This window comes from Lissotriton helveticus, chromosome 6 (assembly GCF_964261635.1).
Source record: "Lissotriton helveticus chromosome 6, aLisHel1.1, whole genome shotgun sequence".
Lineage (NCBI taxonomy): Eukaryota > Metazoa > Chordata > Amphibia > Caudata > Salamandridae > Lissotriton > Lissotriton helveticus.
In genome coordinates, this window is record NC_136067.1 from 1397107764 (window position 1) to 1397131838 (window position 24075).

At 47.1% G+C, this 24075-nt stretch overlaps 1 protein-coding gene across 3 annotated transcripts in view; it reads left to right on the forward strand.

Moving 5' to 3' along the window:
• SCAF8 (SR-related CTD associated factor 8) overlaps positions 1-24075 on the forward strand; it is a 1826711-nt gene that overhangs the window by 382679 nt on the left and 1419957 nt on the right. For all 3 annotated transcript variants that reach the window (XR_013596231.1, XR_013596230.1, XM_078649179.1), the window contains exon 8: positions 9869-10042. Coding sequence is in view for 1 of the 3 variants with exons in the window: in XM_078649179.1 (XP_078505305.1) it covers positions 9869-10042 (174 nt within the window). In the remaining 2 variants the exon portion in view is untranslated. The remainder of the gene's footprint in view (positions 1-9868; positions 10043-24075) is intronic.

Sequence of the window (24075 nt, forward strand, 5' to 3'; positions counted from 1 at the left end):
GTTATGGTTGGCTTATTTGGTAAGGTGGGGCTAAGGATATTGTACTACACACTCTCTACTACACCACACTCTACTACACCACACTCTACTACACTCTCTACTACACACTCTCTACTACACACTCTACTACACACTCTCTCCTACACACTCTCTCCTACACACTCTACTACACACTCTACTACACACTCTACTACACACTCTACTACACACTCTACTACACACTCTACTACACACTCTACTACACACTCTACTACACACTCTACTACACACTCTACTACACACTCTACACTACACACTCTACACTACACACTCTACACTACACACTCTACACTACACACTCTACACTACACACTCTACACTACACACTCTACACTACACACTCTACACTACACACTCTACACTACACACTCTACACTACACACTCTACACTACACACTCTACACTACACACTCTACTACACACTCACTACTACAATCTACTACACACTCTCTACTTCTCTACTACCCTCTAGTACTCTACTAGTCACTGTCTACTACACACTCAACTACACACTACTTCACACTCTACTACACACTCTACTACTCTCTACCACACACTCTACTACTCTCTACTTCTCACTCTCTACTACACACTAATACACACTCTACTACACTTACTACTCTACTACACTACTACTCACTCTCTATTACTCTCTACTACTCACGCTCTACTACTCACGCTCTACTACTCACTCTAATACTCACTCTGCTACTCATTCTCTACTACTCTCTACTGCACCCTCTCTACTACACCCTCTACTACACCCTCTACTACACCCTCTGCTACTCACTCTGCTACTCACTCTGCTACTCACTCTGCTACTCACTCTGCTACTCGCTCTCTACTACACGCTCTCTACTACACGCTCTCTACTACACGCTCTCTACTACACGCTCTCTACTACACGCTCTCTACTACACGCTCTCTACTACTCGCTCTCTACTACTCACTCTCTACTACTCACTCTCTACGACTCACTCTCTACGACTCACTCTCTACGACTCACTCTCTACGACTCACTCTCTACGACTCACTCTCTACGACTCACTCTACTACCCCCTCTCTACTACTCACTCTACTACTCACTCTACTACTCACTCTACTACTCACTCTACTACTCACTCTACTACTCACTCTACTACACTCTACTACACTCTACTACACTCTACTACACTCTACTACACTCTACTACACTCTACTACACTCTACTACACTCTACTACAACACACTCTCTACAACACACTCTCTACAACACACTCTCTACAACACACTCTCTACAACACACTCTCTACAACACACTCTCTACAACACACTCTCTACAACACACTCTCTACAACACACTCTCTACAACACACTCTCTACAACACACTCTCTACAACACACTCTCTACAACACACTCTCTACAACACACTCTCTACAACACACTCTCTACAACACACTCTCTACAACACACTCTCTACAACACACTCTCTACAACACACTCTCTACAACACACTCTCTACAACACACTCTCTACAACACACTCTCTACAACACACTCTCTACAACACACTCTCTACAACACACTCTCTACAACACACTCTCTACAACACACTCTCTACAACACACTCTCTACAACACACTCTCTACAACACACTCTCTACAACACACTCTCTACAACACACTCTCTACAACACACTCTCTACAACACACTCTCTACAACACACTCTCTACAACACACTCTCTACAACACACTCTCTACAACACACTCTCTACAACACACTCTCTACAACACACTCTCTACAACACACTCTCTACAACACACTCTCTACAACACACTCTCTACAACACACTCTACTCTCTATTCTCTACCTCTCTACTACTCTCTACCTCTACCTCTACACCCCTCTCTACGCGCGCGCGCACACACACACACACACACACATATATATATGCATTTATATATGTGTATATATATGTGTATATATGCATTTATATATGTGTATATATATGTGTATATATGCATTTATATATGTGTATATATGTGTATATATACTATGTACATGAAAGTTTGAAAAAAACTTATCACTGATGGATTGCGGTTTTCTTTATGAAATTTACATTTGAGCACTGAATATCTATGTCGAGTTAGTATTTTTTGTGCATTTCTTGCTTTTATTTTAACCTCTCTGTGTCATTACCTGTCGTTATACTTTATTTGCAATCCATTGCTGCCCTTCAGCCTTTTTTTAGGGCTCGGCTATAACGCGCTGAAAGCACGTTCTCGCCGAGAACTATTGTCGGCGTCTCAGCAGTCTAAGACGCCGAAGGGAGACAAGACCTGACCGCGCGCAGCGTTTTTCCATAGGATAACGTTGTGCGCGCGGCCAGGTCTTGTCTCCACGGCATGCATGGCAGGCCGGATCGCGTCGCGCGCCTCTGTGGAATGCAGGGGGAGTCTGCAGAGAGGCGCGCGGCGCTGATAACACGCTCCATGTGTTAGTCGACTCAGGCAGGCGTTTCTAAAGAAAGCATAAGAAACAATGTAAATAAAAGTGAAAACAGACAACTGCGCTTCTGGTCAGAAACACTCCATACTTGGCACCAATCTATTGAAGTCCAGAAACTCAGTTGTTGGAAAGTTGGAAACAATCCACTTCCATGTCAGGTATTAGAGGAAGGCCTCCCTCATGCACTGCAGTGGGGGGGTAATACTTTGAAGGGGGAAACCGGAGAACTTGGTTCTCATGCTGGTCACAGATGCCAGTACAAATGATCACTAGGAATGAATGAATAAATAAATAAAAAATGTGCTAGATCTGAATTTATAATAACCTCTATTTACACAGCTCTTCCCAAAGAGCTCTCTAATACCAGGAAACCATAATACCACCACCTCGCAGGAGTGCAGTCCTAAACAGTGCCATTGGGTGTTATCTCGAAGCTGTGATACGTGACCTTAATTCTAAGTTATGACCGGCAAGTTGCTTGGCCCCGCCCCCGGTGCCCTGCCAGGGTTTGGCCTGGTCGCTGCTGCTTTTAACCCACACGAGGTCGAGTTTAAGTAAGTGACAAGGGCTGCGAGCCAATTCTCAGAGCGGAAACGTGCGCTCTGTGCACCAATCACAGCCCGAGGAAGGGTGGGCCACGCAGGGGGTGGTGCAGCTGCACCACACACACAACACAAACACAGAGGTGTTCAGGTGGCACGCTGCGCAGAAACAGGCAGGTACTACAGTCATGCTGCAGCACACTCTGTACAAACGACACAAACACAGAGAGACGTGCAGCAGACTTAAGCACCACTCCCATGCACACACGGACACCACCACTCCCATGCACACACGGACACCACCACTCCCATGCACACACGGACACCACCACTGCCATGCACACACGGACACCACCACTGCCGTGCACACACGGACACCACCACTGCCGTGCACACACGGACACCACCACTGCCATGCACACACGGACACCACCACTGCCATGCACACACGGACACCACCACTGCCATGCACACACGGACACCACCACAACATACACACACGGACACCACCACTCCCATGCACGGACACCACCCGTGCTTTCATTTGTAAAAAATTAAGTGAAAGGGCACTCGTCAGGAGGCTACTGTAGTTAGCCATACACAATACGTGACTTTGAGCTATTGGCATTGTAAATGACAATGACTTTTATTTGTTTTTGTTTTTAAAACATAAATAAAAGACCTTGTCATTTACAATGTCAAGAACTTAAACTCGCTTTCATTTACAATGCTAATAGCTCTAACTTTGCAATGCCGAGACCGTTGCATTGTAAATGCTTGTCTTTGGTTGTTTGGGCTTTTAATACATTTTAAAATTGCACAGCTTGCCAAGGCACGTCATGTGATCAAGCTCCGTTCGCGGAGCGAAACGAGTCATGGAGGACAGCCGTCCTGTAATTTTGCAATAGAAAACTTTCAACTGCTCACACAACTCTGTGTGTTGATGGCTCGTTACTGAACGATATTCTTTTGGGGGAAGAGGTCCGCACCTGCTTGGTTCCGCTGCGAGATCAGCGGTCAGGATTTGTTTATCGACATTCTTCAACGGATTCGGCTGTTTCCGTTTTGCAGGACCCTCCCTTTCTTTGAGGCACAGCGTCTGCACAGCCAACTACGCTCACGCGTATCTACACTTCAACCCGGAAGAGTTTAGCGCCCTGCTGTGCTCCCCGCTGGAAGTTGATTAACGGTTGCCGGTGCACTTGAGGTGTCGGACGGCGTGGTGTTTGAGGAATCTGCGGGGGTCGGCAGACCTTCGTGAGCCCGAGCGCCGATTCCGGTAAGGCACTTCGTGCAGACAACCTGTTTTTTATTTTGGATATCCATTGCGGGTTATGGGATATTTCCCCACAATCCACATATCAGCAGTTGCCATCTAGCAGTATAACGGCGTGAAATCTAAGAGGCCGTATAATTACTATTTACAACATGCTTTCCAGTGACGCACTACGAAGCAGGGAAACAGTGGCGGAGGCTCTGTTTGATAACCTACCAGCGGTCAATGAAGAACCGCCTGTGAACAGAGTGACGAATGCGAGCAATGATGTCAAGGTGTTACTCAAAACATTAGAGAAATTGCTCCGCAATGAACTGTCAAAATGGTGGGAAAAGAAGTCTCTTGAAAAGTACCGCGACGCCAACCGTGTACCCAGGGGCCTCCGAGTACTCATTGTGCCAACTTATGAGAACCCTGACCCCAAAATGCTGCAGGAATGGGCTGATAACAATCTCCAGGCCTCGAGGAATATGTTACTCATCCTTCTCAAATATGCTCAATCAGACAGAGCTGCGCTGTTATTGGAAATTGATCGTATTAATGGGATTTTGGACGCTTCATGTGAAATGGACCTCATAACCAAAACTAAAAAGGAGATAGAGGTACGTCTGGCAAAATATGAAGATTCTATAAAAGAATGCAAAATTTATAAGTTTGCCAGGGATCAGAAAGACTATGCCACTGGTCGCATCTTCACCTTCGCCAAAAAATACGACAATTCTAAACGCCAAGCCCTTACAGGACAAAAGAGACCGGGTCCTGCTACCACAAAAAGTGCTTCAGCTGTTCTGGATAATACCGACTCTGATGCGGCATCTTTAACTTCGAACAGTGATTCAGGCGACAGTAGGCCAAGTACATCCTTCGGCTTAAATGAGCAAATAAATTTCACCGTCGTTGAAGAATTGAATTTTGTCAGCGAGGACCGGAGGTATTCCCTGTGCCCCCGCAATCCTCCACAAAAACAAGGCAGTGCCCAAACAGGAAACTGCGCGCCAGGAGGCGCAAATGCAAACAAAGGTACATCACGAAGCAATGAGTGAAGGAATTGGAAAAGGTAACTGTGACAACTGAAAATACAGTGATAAATTTGACTATCGTACTTTCCAAAGCAGAAGAACAGCTCCTCTCTTTAGGTCTTACATTCTGTCATAAAAATAACTTTTCTTACATTCAGGCTCGCATAGATGTGTTCAAATGTATACGTAAGATCAAACTTATTAAATACTTTCAACTACACCCTATGTCTAAAGCCAAGGAGTCTGTCACTACTGCATTGGATAGCACCATCAATCCTCTTCAAGTCCGGAATCTGGGAGGACTGCAATCTCTCCTTGACCTGGCTCATGAAGACAGTTCACAAGGTGCACCTACAGTCAGCGAGGCTATCACTGTTAACAAATCCACTCCTAGCCCATTCCGAATAAAATCGACATTTCTTCCTCTCATGCCCAAGGATGCGGTGGACGTCTTTAGTGACAGTCATCACGGAACTCAAGGAATTGAATAGAGCCACCTTGGGAAAACGTAAACAGGCAGATTACAATAATGATCAGTACCATCTTTTGATCAAAAAATTGCAGAGCAATCCTAATATTATTGTTAAAAACTCTGACAAGGGAGGCAATACTGTCTTGTGGCCAAAGGTTGACTACTTGAAGGAGCCGGAAAGACAACTTTCAGACCCTGCTTGTTATCTCATGACAACTAAATTTGCCATGCGCAAGACTGAGGATAATACGCGTAAATGTATCCACCAATGTCGGAGAAAAGGCTTGCTATCTAAGGATGAGGCGAAATTCCTGTGTTGCACATCCTATTACTCCTGTTTTTTATCTTCTCCCGAAGATACATAAACAGGTTACTCCGGTTCCGGGACGTCCTATTATTTCAGCTCAAGGGAGCATGAATGAGAACTTGTCGAGATACGTTGATTTCTTTCTTCAACCCCACATGATTGGACTGCCATCTTTTCTCAAGGACACTACTGATTTTTTACTCAAAGTTATGCATGTGAATTGGTGTTCTGACTATTGCTTTGTGGTAATGGACAGTGAGTCATTGTACACTAGTATACACCATGGACAGGGTTTACAGGTGACCAAGTATTTTCTTGATAATCGTGATGCTTTGCTAAGAGATCATAACACCATGCTCCTTCAGATGATTGACATCTGTCTGAATAACAACTATTTTCAATTTCAGAATGACATTTATCACCAACAACGTGGTGTAGCAATGGGTTCATGCTTCTCCCCCAGCTATTCATGCTTGCATGTTGGCTGGTGGGAGGAGCACGAGCTGGGGACAACGTATCGCCAGTGGGGACCTTATTTGGTTCACTATTGGCGGTATATTGATGATATTTTCATCATCTGGAGGGGGACAGAAGCACAAGCTCACGATTTTGTGCGTACTACCAATACGAATGACCGTAATCTAAGATTTACGGCCATGATTACCAATGACTCGGCTGAGTTTTTCGGACGTACATCTGTACATTGAGGAGTGTAAGCTACACACAAAACTTCATAGAAAGTCCACTGCGGGCAATTCTATTCTTCACTCCCGGAGCGCCCACCCTGCCCATGCTATCAAAAGCATCCCTTACAGAGAATTTATCCGCATTAGACGCATTTGTAGTGACACAATGACCTCTAATCAATGCCTTGTTGAATCCTTTCAAAGGTTTCTCCTACGGGGCTATAAATCTAAATTGTTGAATCAGGCACTCTCTAAAGCCAAATCTAGATCTAGAGAAGAGTTGCTAAAACCCAAGGCTGCCGTAGTCACTGATCCCAATGAAATTGGCCCTATTCGCCTGATTACCACCTTTTGTTCTCAAGAGAGGCAAATAAGGCGTATTATCTATTCCGAATGGCCAATTGTTCTCACAGATAACATTCTAGGCCCTATCCTACCATGCCAGCCCGCTATTACTTTTAGAAGGGCACCCTCAATGAGGGACGTGTTGGATAGGCCCATGCCGGAAAATGTACCCAAACTTACCTGGTTATCCAAAACGGGTTTTTTCAAGTGCACTTCATGTCGTGCTTGCACGTTCGCTAAGAATGGCACTCACTATCAAACTGCTTTTAGTGAAAAACAAATAGCCATTCCAGAGTACTTAACCTGTCGTTCAGAATTAGTCATCTATAAACTGAAATGCACTTGTAATTTAGAGTACATAGGTAGTACTAAACTTCCAGTGAATTAACGAATTTTGCAGCACGTACGAGCGATTGTCAACTCGGATAGTGACTATCCAGTAGCTGGATATTTCAAAGCTGTGCATAGCAATAAACTCAAAGATTTTGAATTCACTGTTCTGGGTTCAGTCTCCAATCCCGGGGGGGCATGAAAAGCTTCTCAGGCAGAAGGAAACACATTTTATATTGCTATTGGATACTAGGGTGCCAAATGGGTTAAACATGACTGAAGATCTTCATAACTTTTTGTAAATCTATGGTTCCATCCCACTTTGGGAATTTTGACATGGCTATTATGCTTTACTTAAAATTTGACAGTCCTTTTCTTGAATTATTTTTGCCAAGGCACCAATGCAAACATTGCTGTATTCGCATTACAATTCTATAATTTGCATTGTAGGTTTAAGACATGCAGCTTCTGCTATACTGTTTGTGTTTGTGTATATATATTTTTCTTATTTTGTTTTTCAATCAGATTTTTGCACTTTACGACTCGTATGGGTTGACACCATAAGATTTGGCAACATGGAATTTGGCTTTGCTGAATATACTGTTGACCTTTTGGAGAGGTTTTTAGACACGATCTAAAGCACTTTATTGTCTCGAATTTGCACTGACATAGACATATCAATCTTTTGTCTTTGAATTTTCTGCATTTGCACTTTATTCTCAGGCTTAGCTCATGCTTCTATATTGCAGCAACTCGTAATGATTATTTATTACTGTGTTTGTAAATAATAGTAGTGATTTAGGAGCACTTGCCATAATTTTTATCACTGATGGATTGCTGTTTGAGCACTGAATATCTATGTCGAGTTAGTATTTTTTGAGCATTTCTTGCTTTTATTTTACCTCTGTGTCATTACCTGTCGTTTTACTTTATTTGCAATCTATTGCTGCCCTTCAGCCTTTTTTCTTTGGTTGTTTGGGCTTTTAATACACTTTAAAATTGCACAGCTGGCCGAGGCGCGTCATGTGATCAAGCTCCGTTCGCGGAGCGAAACGCATCATGGAGGACAGCTGTCCTGTAATTTTGCAATAAAAAACTTTCAACTGCTCACCCAACTCTGTGTGTTGATGGCTCGTTACTGAACGATATTCTTTTGGGGGAAGAGGTCCGCACCTGCTTGGTTCCGCTGCGAGATCAGCGGTCAGGATTTGTTTTTCGATATATATATATATATATATATATATATATATATATATATATATATATATATATATATGTATATATATATGTATACATCTCCATATCTATATAAATACATACATGCATACATATGCATGTTATGTACATGAAAGTTTGAAAAACACTAATAAAAGCAAAGCTAAAAAAATACCTAATTACAAACAGAATTGCTTTACCTTAACGAGGGCGAGACCAATTGTATTTTCAATGCTTGTTTTAGTCTCCTGTAGACCAGGATGCAGTGTCGGTTTGCCAGCTTTTGCGTGGTTTGCAGGTTTATCTACAAGATGGAATCACACCTATTGCTCAGTGTTTAACACAAGTTTGGTGATTGCATAAGATGACTGACAGTGAATTTGTATAGCGAGGCTTTGCAAATACCTCTGATTTTAAAAGCACAGAAGTAAGGCTTGGGTGTTTGGTGTGAAGGGGTAGTGTCATATACACTTAAACATACATATTTTACCAGTGTTTTTTTGTTTGAAGTAACAATACAAGTTGAATGTGTGATGTTTCTTCCACAGGACAGAAGGGACACATCTAACCATTAACTCTTTCTGTTTAGCTTAGCCCCTTAAAGCTTGCCATTACTATCTTAAGCACTGAGCTATTTAAAACTAGGCACAGGCAATGACATCGGAACTGTTGCCCACTCTTTCTTGCCAGAGTTTAACACACTGCATTTTCAGTGCACTGAATCTTTTGACATTTTTAAAACATACATTTCATACAATGACAACCTGTCCAACCAAGATGAGCAAAAGGTGGCTGAGGTCTACTACCTGGCTATGTACTTCATGGAGCTTATGCTCATGGAATCGGAAGCGATGACCTTTGCACCTGTGTTGAGATCCTCATTACATTGGCTTAATCTCTCTCCCACACTTCGTCATGTTCACCACTTTGTCAAGAAAGGAATTTAGGAGTAAGAAATATTGCCATAGTGCATAATACAGCACCGAGTATCATAATTCTTTCGTCTGAATTCTCTGACAATAGTTTAACTTTCAGCAGGTAATATGACATGTTGTTTGGTGCTAGAAGCAGAGGTGTGATTTCAGGTTCTGTTTGTAGCAAGAAAATTGATCTTATGTGCTAACTGTCAGAATTTCTGTTTTCCACTAGCTTCAACAATTGGTACAGACACTACAGATTCAGCAGCAGAAACCACAGCCCTCTTTGCTTCAAGCTTTGGATGCCGGCCTTGTTGTCCAGTTGCAGGCATTGACTGCACAGCTTACTGCAGCAGCTGCATCAAGCTCACTTAATCCCTTGGAGCAGACTGTCTCTCTAAGCAAGGTATAACTTTGCCTGTGAATTTTTTTTTCAACACCTTGCCTGTATATTCTTGCATTGTTGAAATTGGGGAAACAAGTATTTGCTTCTGTTTAAAGGTGATTCGCTAATTTATGTAATTCATTTTTGTGGACATTTCTGTAATTTATCACAACTATTTTGTTTCCTTCCGTCCCACTGCTTTTCTTGTACACCTTTTATTACACTAGTTTTTTGTGCCATATCACTTTATGATCGTCCCTCTTCCAATGCCATTTCCCACCCTAATTGTGGGACTGGTCTATTGCTAATTAGGCTTCAGAGCTAATTTTGACTTTTTTTTTTAACCCTTCTTTTTACACCACCTCACACTCTTTCCTTACTTAAAACCGCCTGGGCTTTCTGCTGTGTCCTGCCAGTGCTCAAACTAGCTGTACCAGGAGAGAGGTTTTCCATATTATACTGAGCAATGTGCATAATGCCCACTTTGTGGCGTGCAGAATCTATTCGGTTGTGCCTGTTTGTATGGGCAAGGTGAGCTGGGATTGGATTTGCAAATTGGGCTGCTGCCTGCGTGGTTCTTTGTGAAAATTTGGGTTGCTGCTGCTTCTGCTCTGTTGGGTCTACTGTCTGCTCTGTACTAATGTGTAGGTGTATGGTGGGAAATGTTGCTGACCTTGGCTGTGCTGCAACTGTTCTTTTTTAGAAGCTGTGGCTGCTCATGCCCGTAGTGTACATGTTTGGTGTGTGTGATTGTGGTGTTCTGCTGCTGCCTGTACTGTTCCAGTGTCTATGTGTAAGATTGCTTTGCAATTGTCTGGGCGGTAACTATTCAGAGAGAACGAGGTAATTGCACTGCTGTTGACCAAAAGGAATGTTTGCGATAGATACTTCTAACTGCTGATTCTTCACCTTTATAAAATACCCTGGTACTGGGTCCAGAATCTTTCAAAGCACAGCTCCAATGGGCCCATAGGGGGCATCGTGTGACTACTCACTGGAGCTGTATTTAAGCGCCACCCAAGCACACTGACATGAGTTCCTTTCTTCCTGCACCTACGTACACGGATCTAGAGCTAGCTCATACTGTTGACCAGCTTTATTGTTCCAAAAAAGTTTCCAGTGTCCCCTTTTAAAATGACAGCTTCTAAACTTTGTATAGACTATTGCAAACAGATGTCTGTGACGATCCCCATGAGGTATGCCTCTGGTATTTGGGGTTGTGCACTTCCTGGACCTCTCTTCTCCTACTGGCCACCCGTATGAGCAATTTTTTCCACTCCGTAGCTATAGTAGGGGCTTCTAGTATTGTGAACAGGCCAAGCCGGTACAGCAATCGCCCCAGCCTTTTCGCGGCCACGGTGCCTACTGGAGAGGGCAACCGGGACAGCTCCTAGCCTTCTATACTCCCAACTGCATCCCCCAAGCCTCTTTACTGAACCTTTGATGGCTCACAGTCACCCTGTAAAAGGCAGGATCTGACATTTTATGCCAGGATGGCAGGCAATTACCATTCAATCTTGTATCTAAACACCATTCAATCTTGTATCCAAACTGTCTACATAATATTTGACTTAGATTGGTTATATGTAGAAAAACTTTTTTCATCTCTTGTGGACTTATTATGTATACAAACAAGCAACGCGTTTTGGCCTTTTTCCAATTTCTGGCCTCCTCAGGACTATATAAGGGGAGTGTTACCTTAAATTGAAACAAAAATACCTTCTATTATTAAGGGAGTCTCCTCCGCATATAAGAAAAGAATTACCTGTGAACTTTGCCAATATGTACAGTGAATAATTAATCATAGGGTATTTTCCTTTATTCCTTAGGTGCTCCACGTTTTAAGACAATGCATCTAGGTCCTGCTGTAAACATCAAAATAGGATATTATCACACATTTAAATATTTCCATACAAAATGTGCCGGGAAAGATGTTGCATTAGGCTTACTGAGTGTGCTGGCTATTGTCTCCTTCCCAAAATCTCTATTGCGGGCATGTAAGGGATTCATTTCAGCGTTCTTAAAATGTGTGCAGCCCGGAAGTGGTGTCCCAAACGCGTTAGGCAACATCAGTTGGTTTGATTAGAAGACTCTGAAGAGAAAATATAGACTATTATATGGATGTAATTAACCCCTTTGGGCCCAGTAGCTTTTGTTTGTCAAACCTTCAAGTCAACGCCCGGTAGCTCTGGCTCAGAGCAGCAAGGCTTATACAAAGGAGCAAGTGTAAAGCATTTAACTAGCACCAAAACAATCGAAGAATAAATCGACAGGACACCAGCGAAGTCCAACACCAATTTTGAAAAATAGACTGGTACTTTTATGAATTTTTAGACACCACAATGAAAAGGATCCACCATGATGCAATCGATTTGTGGTCTTGCGGCGGCTACTCTTCAGTCCACAAAACAGGGTGATGCGATCCTGGTCACAGAGTTGATGTCCCTCGAAGTCCTCTGGGTGCTGGTAGACGTCCAGTTGCCACTGGCTACCAGCCGCCCTGTCCCAGCCAAATCCTTCCCTGCGGACGCAGCAGGCACAGTCCCTCTACTTTGCTAGTCACCAGGGGCAGGTACAGTTTACGCCAGTGCAGCCTCTCTTTGCTGGTTCCAAGATACAGCAGGGCAGTTCTTTTTCAATCCTTCTACCATTCCAGAAGGGATTTGAATCAAGGGTGCCCTATTTATGTTCAGAAAGTGCCCTCAAGGTAGACAGTAACCAATGAGCTACAAGGTACCCTCCCTCCTGATTACCAGTCCTGGGAAGAGTGGGTTCAGGCTATCCCAAGATGCACCAGTCTGCCTACTTCCAACATGATAAATCCCCTCTCTCTGTGTCCAGAGCTCTCTAGCCCAACCCGGAGGTGTTTCTACCAAGTGGGCTTGATGCCCCTGAAAAAAATGGTTTAACAGGTTTACCCTATCCTTCCCTGGTGCCAGCCAACCTGCCTAAACAGTGGGGAATGGCCCTCTGTCAAGTGTTCCCCATTTACACTACACAGAAGGCTTCATCTTTGTAGCTAGTCTTTTGGGCCAGCACCTGTGTGGCTTCCTGCAAGGAGGTGTAAGAAAGTAGCTCTGTATATACTGGATCAAAGTAAGGTACAGTGTGCACAGAGTCCACAGTCCCCAGAGGTATGGCAGAGGCTAAAGGTAGATATACCCTTACTCTCTAAAGTGGTAACTTGGTCGAGTAGTACGGCTGTATCAGAGGACAGTGTAAAGCATTTGTTGTACACGGTCAGCAAATGGTCTCACACACTCAAGAACTGAACTCTAGGCCAATTGTTTTTTGTATATAAAAATATATACTTTATTTTAGAACAGTAGGTATCATAAATACTTTCTCAGAATGAGATGTTGCAATTGAATACTTTCAAATAGCAATTGGCTTTTAAATGCAATAGTTACAGTTGTTACAATATGCAACACAAGTTTAAACACAAAATAACATTGAGCTCAATGGGTAGATTTTAAGTAAATGCAAATAAATTACTTTACAATAGTTTTTCTTACTCGGCTGGATTCTGGATTCCGCCCTGGTGCATTTCCTGTAAACACTTGAAAGAAAACGTTTTTGTTATACAGGCGATTTTTAAGGAAGATTTGCAACTTTGGAAAGTTGACAGAAGTTTTTCTGGTAAAAACCAGGCAATGTATTCCTATGGAGAAAAAATGGGTTAACAGTAAATCACGGTTATAATTACTTTTTAGGTTCAGTGTTGGGCCGAAAGATACAGCACTGGGATCTCTCCTGATTGCAGGTTAGTAAATTCGTTTTTGAAGTTCGGACGATTTTTAAGGAATATTTGTAGGTTTGAAACATCGACAGAAGAAATTCTGAGTGAAACCCAGCCAATGTTACCCTATGTAAGAAATCAAGTTATCGGTCTTTGGGTAAGTACTCGGCTGGCAAAGTTAAGGTTCTGGGGGTAGACTCGGGGGTCTCCCAGGATCAGGTAAGTACAGTTGTTACACCCTCAGCGGCATATGGGGCAGGCGGGTGCAGCGTGAGTAGGCTCAATGTTATCCTATGGAGGATAGGGGGCCTTCGGTTGGTGGCTGCTAGCAGGCAGACCACACGACTGTGGGAGCTGAGCTCCTGGTCAATTACACAGGACAAGTGGGGAAGTAGAATAGGGTAGTTGCTGCACTTCCAGCGGCACTCGGGCGGCTGGGTGCAGGGTGCTTTTGGTCCTTCGGGCACCCAATGTTATTCAATGGGAGACTTGGAAGTTGAACAAAGGCTGCAGGCTCGGGGACTGAGATTCTTCAGGTGCGACCACCACTTCGAGAGGTACGTTGGGATCTTGGAGGATAGGTAGACACCCAGGAGTTGGGCACAGGTGGCCGTGGGGCGCCGGGTGCAGGGGTGTCTTTGGAGGTCGGGAAATCTTATCCTCAGCTGGTCGCGGTTGGAGGGGTCCCTTGTTGTGAGGCTGCAGGCGTCTGGGTCGTCGAGGAGAGTCCTTGGGCACTGGATTCGTGGTCACAATTGCCGGGGGATGTCCTCAGGGTCTTTGTCCACTCATACATGGGCCGGGCTCGGCAGGTGCCGAGTGTGCTGGGTTCGTGGTTCCTGGCTGGCACCAGGGGTTGTTGCTGCTTGAGCAGAACCACTGCTCATGGGAGTCCCAGTCTTTAGATGAGCAAGGCAGGCAGGTCCTCCGGGGTTTTCGAGGTAGCTGTCCGCAGGAGACGCTGGGGTTTTAGCAGGAGCAGGTTCAAGGTTCGACAGGCCTATATGGCTTGGGGCCAAGTCAGTTGGTGTCGTCTTCTTGTTAGGAGCTGGTACGACAGGTCTTCTTCCTTCTTGTTCTTCGTCTTGTTTCAAAGTCGGGATCTGAGGAAGGAAGGTTTAGGGTGCCTCTAAATACTACATTTAGGGTCGTTTCAGGTAGGGCAAGGGCAGGGACCAATGGGTCCCTGTCCTGGGGTGAGTACACCCTCTATCCTGCCACTCTCGAGTGGGAGGGGGGCAGGGGCCTAGCTCTGAGTTGTGCTTCACCTCGCCTCTCCCGCCTGTCTTCCCGCCAAAGTGGGGGTTTGAACCTGTGGGGGCCAGTTGCTAAGTACAGCAAGTGGCCTGGAGAAGCTCATAAAGGCAGCATGCCTTTGAAGCTTCCCCTGCCCATCCTGGGGCAGGAAGCTTGGCGCCTCGTCCCAGGGTGTGCATTGTTTCAGGCCCCCGAGAGCAGCAGGCTCACGACCCAGGGGTCCAGAAACATGTCTGGTGGTGGCAGCCTTGGTAGCCACGCAGTCATGACACTGGGAGTTTAAGTTTCAGGGGGCATCTCTAAGATGCTCTCTGTCGTGCATTTGGCATTAAATCCTGCTCTCTGCAATGCATTGCAGCCGTATAACCACACTGGCATCAGTGCGGTTTAATGTGCTGGGAAGTTTGATATCAAACTTCTCAGACTTCAGTGTTGCCATTATGGTGCTGTGGAGTTCGTAATGACAACCTCCCTGCACCATATACTCTTAATGGCATCACTGCCCTTACAGTGCCCAGGAATGGCCCTGGGTACTGTAGGGGCACATGGCTCATGCACCCGTGTCCTCACCACTGGCATAGTGCACCAAGCTAGAGGGGTGACTGATTTATGCCAGGGCAGCGTGTTTGTGGGCATGGCACACTGGGATGTTTGCCATGTCGACTCTTTGTTTAGTTCTGCACCAAGACATTCAGCCTGCAAAGGCTGTGTGTGTGTGTGTGTGTGTGTGTGTGTGTGTGTCTGGGTACAGGGTCCCTAAGGGTGGCACAATAAGTGCTGCAGCCCTTGGGGGTTTTATCTGGTCACAGTGCCCAGGGTACCTAGGGCACCATTTACCAGGGACTGACTTGTGGCCAGAGATGCCAATTGGGTTTAGGTTTCAACACAGCTTTAGGGAAGGATCACAGGTCCTGGGCACCTGATTGCAGGAGCCCAGGGCACACTCAGTTAAAGTACATCAGCAATTCAGCAAAAAGTGGGGGCATACCAAGCACAGGGGCTCCTGTGGCAAGGACGATCACCCGCCGCCATCGCCCTGCTCTGGGCGACCCAGTTTTCATCACCCAACACCTTTCCCCTGCGAGCTTGGTGGTCCAAGCCTCTTCCTCCAAGGGTGCATTTGCTTCTGCTTCCAAAGATAGGGAATTCAAGAAGCCAGATCACTTTGGGAAGCAAATGTTTTCTTCATCCAACTTAGCACTGTGGTCTGTGAATACTGTGTGCCTCTTGGGCCGAAAACTCCCATACCATCTGGGACTCTGTTGCGCAAGTGTTGCCTCAGTGCCAGGAGTATGCCTGGGCCGTTATCTCCCAGGCAGTGGCGGATGAGAGGAACACCGCCAAATTCTGTAGGGAAGTGGGTTTCTGTTGCAGTAACCTCCCCACTTTTTGCAAGACTACTGGTGCACTTTTTCTTGGTGTGCCCTGGGTCCCTGCCAATCAGGTTCCCAGGGCCTGTGTTCGTTCCCCAAAACTAACCCAGTTGGCATCTCTGGCCACAGGTCAGCCCCTGGTAAATGGTACCACAGATGCCCAGGGCACTGTGAAAAGGGAAGCCCTCTAAGGGCTGCAGCACTCATCGTGCCACCCTTAGAGGCCCTGTACCTTTACACACACACACACACAGCCTTTGCAGGATGGGCGTTTTGGTGCAGAACAAAGTAAAGAGGCGACATGGCACACATCCCTGTGTGCCATGCCTACAACCCACTGCCCTGGCATAGATCAGTCACCCCTCTAGCTTGGCGCCCTATGCCAGTGGTGAGGGTACAGGTGCATGAGCCCTGTATCCCTACAGTGTTTAAGTCCATTCTTAGATATTGTAAGTGCAGTGCTTCCATTAAGAGTATATAGTGCTGGGAGCTTGTCATTACTGTGAGAAAGTGCCATCGTTCTTGTCTTGGTATGCCCCCACTTTTTTCTGAACTGCTGATGCGCTTTGACTGAGTGTGCCCTGGGTCCCTGCCAATCGGATACCTATGCTGAAACAAAATACCCAATTGGCACCTCTGGCCACCTGTCACCCCCTAGTAAATTGTACCCTAGGTACCCAGGGCATGGTGACCAGAGAAGACCCCTGAGGGCTGCAGCACTTATTGTGCCACCCTCAGGGGTCCTGTACCCTGGCACCCACACACTGCCTTTGCAGGCCGAGTGCCTAAGTACAGAACTAAAACAAGAGTCAACATGGCACACATCCCTGTGTGCCATGCCTACAGAACTCACTTCCCTGGCATAATTCAGTCACCCCTCTAGCTGGGTGCCCTATGCCAGAGGTGAGGGCACAGGTGCATGAGCCCTGTGCCCCTACAGTACCCAGGGCCATTCATGGGCACTGTAAGTGCAGTGATGCCATTTAAGAGTATATGGTGCTGGGAGGTTGTCATTACGAACTCCACAGCTCCATAATGGCTACACTGAAGACTGACAAGTTTGGTACCAAACTTCTCAGCACATTAAACCCGCACTGATGCCAGTGTGGGATTTAATGTAAAATGCACGAGAGGGCATCTTAGAGATGCCCTCCAAAACCCGAACCTACAATCCACGTCTGGGCTGAGTGACTGCAGAGGCTGCCACACAGCAGACATGTTGCTGGACCCCTGGGTGGAGAGCCCCTGCTCTCCTGGGCCTGCAACAATGCACATCCTGGGCGAGGTGATATGTCTCCTCCCCCAGGATGGACAGGGGGAAGCTTCAAAGGCATACCGCCTCTCAGAGCTTCTCCAGACCATTTGCTGCACCCATTTGCCCCCCACCCGTTCTACCCCCACTCTGGCGGGAAGACTGGCGGGAAAAACTACGTCAGGAAGGAGGGTGTGCCAACCTTTGCCAACTCCACCCCTCAGGTGGAGGAGGCGAGGTGAAGCACGACCCCGGGCTCCGGCCATCTTGTAGATGGGGAGCCCTGCCCAATCCCAGCTAGGCTCCTGCCCCCTTCCCACAGGAGAGGAGCAGGCTAGGGGGTGTCCTCACCCCAGGACAGGGATCCATTGGTCCCTGCCCTTGCCCTATCTGTAATGCCCCTAAATTTAGTATTTAGGGTCTCCCTGAACCTTCCTTCCTCAGATCCCGATATCAAAAGAAGAAAGAAGATCAAGAGGAAGAAGACCCGCCGCGCAGCTGCTAACAACAGGACAACAACAACTGACTTGGCCCCAGCCCTACCGACCTGTTGATCCTGGAACCTGCTCCTGCCTAATCCCGTCTACCTCCGTGGACAGCAACATTGGGACACCCAGAGGACCTGCCTGCCTTGACCCTCTCGAAGATTGGGACTCCCATCAGCAGAGGCTCTGCTGCAACAACCCCACCTGCTGCTCACCAGGAAGCTCCGGACCAGCCCACTCTGCACCAGGCGGAGCCCGGGCTGGGCCAACCCGAACCAAGACCACGAGGACGTCCCCCCGGAGACTGGGACCCGAAGTCCAGTGCCCAACGACACTCCTCGACGAACCAGCCGACGCCTGCAGACTCAGAACCAGGGGCCACCCCAACCGCGACCAGCCGAGGGTAAGCTTTTCCGACCTCTAAAGACACCCCTGCACCCGGCGCCCCGCGGCCCCCTGTGCCTCCCTTTTGGGTACCTACCTGTGCTCCATCCTCCCAACTTACCTCTCGAAGTGCTGGTCGCCCCTGGAGAGTCACCGTCCCCGAGCCTGCAGCCTTTGTTCCTTTTTCAAGATCCTCATTGGATAACCTTGAGCACCCGACTGCTCAAAAGCACCCTGCACCCAGCCGTCTGATTGCCGCTGGCTGTGACCTTTGTCCTATCCTACTTCCCCCCCCTTGCCCTGAGCAAGTGACCAGGAGCCCAGCTCCCAGAGCCGCGTGACCTGCTAGCCAGCAGCCACCAACCGAAGGCCCCCTTTCCCCTCATTGGATAACATTGGTCGTACCTACCTCTGCACCCGGCCGCCCCTGTGCCGCTGGGACTGAACTAACTGTACTCACCTGACCCTGGGGGACCCCTGAATCGATGCCCAGAACCCTAACTTCACCAACCAAGTTCTCACCTGGAAACCGGTAATTCACTTACCTGCCATTGGATAACATTGACCCATTTTGACTTGAAAATTTTCCAAGTGTGAAGTTTTGAAAATTTAAAATATTCCTAAAAAATCAGCCAAAGTCCGAATTCGAAATAATCACCTGTGATCAGGAGAGAAGCCAGTACTGCACCTTTCAGCCCAGTACTGAACCGCAAAAGTAATCCTTAGCGGGTTTACTAGTAACCTGTATTTTCTCCATAGGAACCCATTGTCTGCTTTTCTATGAAATTTCTTCTGTCTACTTTTGAAAACTGCAAATATTCTTTAAAAATCGTACGAAATACTGAAACGCAATTACCTACCTGTTTTGAGTTAAACCCCCAGTGCTGGCCCTAGGAGACTAGTGCTGGGTTACAAAAGTAACACGATCGTACTTTACCTGTAACCTGAATTTCCTCCCATTGAATAACATTGTCAGAATCACCTTGAAAAGTTTCTAAGTGTGAACTTTTAAAACCGCTTTATATTCAGGAAAATTCTTGACAGTAACTAAAACGTTTTTGCTAATCTGGTTTTATCTTAGACCCCAGGACTGAATCTAAGAACTAGTCCTGGAACTACCAAAGTAATCCATAAAGTAATCAACTGTACTTGCCTATGAAAAACCCATTGTGCTCAATGCATGAGTGTGTTTCAGAACTGTGTTGCTTATTAGCTATCCTGTAATTATTGTGTGTACAAACGTATTGCTCCTCTGCAAAGTATTTACATGAAAGTACTCATAACCAGGCAACTCAGATCAGGATCCTCCTTCCTTGCCGTAATACCCAGGTTCAAAAGAGCCAGATGCGGAGGCTGCTCATTCTCTCACAATCTCGCTAAGCTCTGGAATGCCCTTCCTCTCTCACTTAGATCAGAGCCCAAACTACTCGCCTTCCGAAAACTCCTAAAAACCCTGCTCTTCAACAAACCAGAGTAGCTTTCATCGGTTCTGTCATGGGCATGACCTCTGCAGCGCTGGGACGCCTAAGGGTAGCCATCGCGCTATACAAATTGTCTTTTGATTTGATTTCATTCAACTTGAAAAGTATATTTTTATAACTGTTGGTTCTAAAAAATAAAACTATATCTGAGGATATAACAACAATTGGCCTGGAGTTCTGTTCTTGACTGTGTGAAACCTTTTGCTGACTGAGTGTGTACAACAAATGCTTAACACTGTCCTCTGGTACTGCCTTACTGCTCGACCAAGCTACCACTTTGGAGAGTAAGGTCAGTTCTGAATTTAACCTCTGCTATACCTTTGGGGTTGGTGGACTCTATACACACTGTACTTAGTTATTATCCAGTATATATAGAGCCACTTTCTCACAATTACAAACTCCACAGCACCATAATGGCTACAATGAAAACTGAGAAGTTTGGTATCAAACTTCTCAGCACATTAAACCCACACTGATGCAAGTGTGGGATTTAATGTAAAATGCACACAGAGAGCATCTTAGAGATGTCCCTTGAAAACTTAGCCACCACTAGTGTCCAGGCTGAGTGGCTTCGGTCAGCTGCCACCACCAGACATTTTTCTGGACCCCTGGGTCGAGAGCCTGCTGCTCTCTGGGGCCTGAAACAATGCACATCCTGGGACGAGGTGGCAAGTCTCCTCCCCCAGGATGGGCACGGTTCGCGAAGGGGAAGCTTCAAAGGCATGCCGCCTTTGTGAGCCTCCCCAGACCATTTACTGCTTTCAGCAACTGGTCCCCACTGGTTCTACCCCCCACTTTGGGCGGGAAAACAAGTGAGGGAAAGAGGTGTGGCCACCTCTGCCAACTCCACCCCTCAGGTGGGTGGAGGCGAGGTGAAGCACAACTGTGAGTTCCAGCCATCTTGAGGATGGGGGGACCCGACTAACCAGGGACAGGCTTCAGCCCCCCTTCCCCTGGAGGGTGACACGATAGGGGTGTACCTACCCCAGGGAATGGACCCATTGGTCCCTGCCCTTTACCTACCTGTAACGCCCCATAATCTAGAATTTAGGGGGCACCCTGAACCTTACTTCCTCAGATCCAGAAACGACAAGAAGAAAAGGAGGAGGACCAAACAGCCGTGCAGCCGGTTAACAAGAGGAAGACGCCCACTGACTTGGCCCCAGCCCCACAGGCCTGTCTCCCCTCGAACCTGCGCCTGCGAAATACTGGTTTGTCCTGCAACCAGCAACCTCAAACCCCGGAGGACCTGCCTGCCTGCCTGCCTTCACTTCCAAATACTGCTTCTCCCGTGAACACCGGAATTGTTCAACTGCAACCTCTGGCAGCAGCCGGGAAACCACAAATCCAGCCCACTCTGCACCCGCCGAACCTGGCTGAGCTAGAGTGGAAGAACACTACGAGGAGGTCGTCCTGGCGATCCCGAACCGAGATCGGGTGACCCCTGACCCGCCTGCAGCCTAAATCCAGAAGGCCCCCCCCCCTAACCGCTACCAGGATCTTGTAAGAAGATCTGACCCCAAAAGGCACCCCTGCATCTGACGCCCCACGGCCTTGTGTGCCCTAACCAACGGTGCCTAACCAACCCTTAACTTCCCAACGTACCTCTTGAAGTGGTGGTCGCACCCAGAAGTCCTACGTCTCCCTGACTGCATTGCTTTTGCAAACCGGAGGTTCTCTATTGAAAACAGGGCGCCTGACGTCGAAACAGTACTCTGCACCTGGCCGCCCCAGTGCAGCTAAGGGTGCACCTTTTGTGCTACTTTGTTTCCCTGTTTGCCCTGACCTAAACCCTAGGAGCTTTGTTCCCACAACCCAGTGGCCTGCCCTCCAGGAACCACCAACCGGAAGCCCCCTATCCCCCATTGGATAACATTGGGCATCAACACTCCGCACCCGGCTGCCCTAGTACCGCTGAGGGTGTAACAAGACTGAATCACTTAAACTGGGTGAACCCTGAGTCTAACCCCAGAACCTTAACTCCCACAGTTGATAACTTACCTGTGAATCCTATAGCCTGTTTTTCCTCCATAGGATAACATTGACAATTTTCTTCCAATACATTTCTAAGTGTGAATTTTTAAAATCTAATAATATTCTTTAAAAATTGCATGAATAACCAAAACATATTTACTTACCTGTTGGCAGGAAATGTCCCAGTGCTGAATCTAGGCATCCAGCACTGAGTTAAAAAAGTAACGTAAAAAGTAAAGTTACTGTAAAGTATTTAATGCTTACCTGTGCCAGGCTAGCTTGGTTCTAAAAATAAAACAGTATTTTTTTTTATACAAAAACAATTGGCATAGAGTTCAGTTATTGAGTGTGTGAATTCATTTGCTGACTGAGTGTGTACATCACATGTTTAACACGGTCCTCTGATACTGCCTTACTGCTCTACCACAAATTGAGAGTAAGGTTCTATCTAACTTTAACCTCTGCCTACCTCTGGGGTCACCTGGACTCTTTACACACTATACCTCATTTTGGTGTAGTATATATAGAGACAGTTTCCTATAAATTCACAATAAGATGTGGACTGGATACCACCGACTCACTAGGCAGAACCATTGTCATGTCTGTATCCCTTCGGCGCTACACCTGGTTGAGGACATCTGGCTTTTCGGAGGATGTCCAGTCTACCTTGATGGCCATGCCTTTTGATGGCCGTCGCGTCGCCTCTTTGGCGGCAAAGCAGACTCAGCGCTGCAGCGCTTTATAGACTCTCGGGGTACGGCCAGATCTTTGGACCTCGCTGCGTCTTCTCGTCCACTTCAGTCTGCTTCTCGTCCCTTTTGTGGCTGCGGAATGGGCACCCAACCCAACCAGCCCAGTTTAGCCACCGGCTCACGCAAGCTGCCCAGCCTCTGCGTGTCCGTGGACGTGGGACCCAGTGACCTTGCGGGTCTCGTAGCCAGCGGGCGGGCCAGTCCACCCTTTCCCCCACTCCAGCACCCTTCTAGCCTTCCTAGTCTGACCTTTCAGGGCCATCAATGGCCAGTGGGCGGTAGGAACCGCCATCACGCCCCCCACTGGCAATCCATTTTGTCAGACAGGTGGGTTTTGCAAATAGTCCTGAAGGGGCTACTCACTTCTCCTTTGACACTTCTTCGTCCTCCATGCCACCGTCTTTCGTTCTCATTTCAGAGGATCGTTTGGCGCTTCTCCGCCAGGAAGTCTCAGCTCTCCTGCGTCAGAAGTAGATCGTGATTGCTATTCCCTCTACTTTCTGGTGCCCAAAAAGGAGAAAGGCCTGCGTCCTATTCTAGACCCCTGGGCCCTCAACCATTTCCTCTGGAAGGAGAAGGTAAAAATTCTCGCTTTTGCTCAGGTCTGGTCTGCCGTCGACCGTGGAGGCTGGATGGTGGCGCGGGACTTGCAGGATGTGTATTTCCACATCCCTGTCCTGCCAGCCCACAGACGCTACCTACGGTTCGTGGTAGGCCTCAAGCTTTTTCAGTTCACCGTGCTCCTCTGGTATTCACAAAGGTGATGGCCGTGGTCACATCTCATCTGTGCAGATCAGGGGTTCCAGTCTTCCCCTATCTCGACGACTGGCTGTTGAAGGCAAGTTTGCCCCAGGCTGTCGTCTCCCACCTCCAGACTATGGCGGACCTCTTGCACTCTCTGGGGCTCACTATCAATGTGCCGAAGTCACACCGGATTACCTCAGACGCTCCTTTTCATCAAAGCTGTTCTGGACACAGTGCAGTTTTGCACCTAGCCTCCTGAGTAGCGAGTCTGGGATATTCGGGCTATGATACAGATGTTTCAGCCTATATCCTGGATTTCAGTCAGAATGACCCTGAGACTGCTGGGCTTCATGGCCTCATGTATCCAGCTGGTGGTACTGTCAGATGGCATATGCTGGCTCTGCAGTGGGACCTGAAGTTCCAGTGGGCACAGCATCAGGGCAATCTTTCCGACTAAGTCCAGATCTCAGAGGGACCTGAACACAGCTGCAGGGGTGGTTAAGAAACCAAGCTTGGGCCAGAGTCAGATCCCGCTCCCTTCCGCAATGAGACCTCACAGTAGTGAATGTGTTACTCCTGGGGTAGGGCAGCCATCTATAAGAGGAGGAGATCA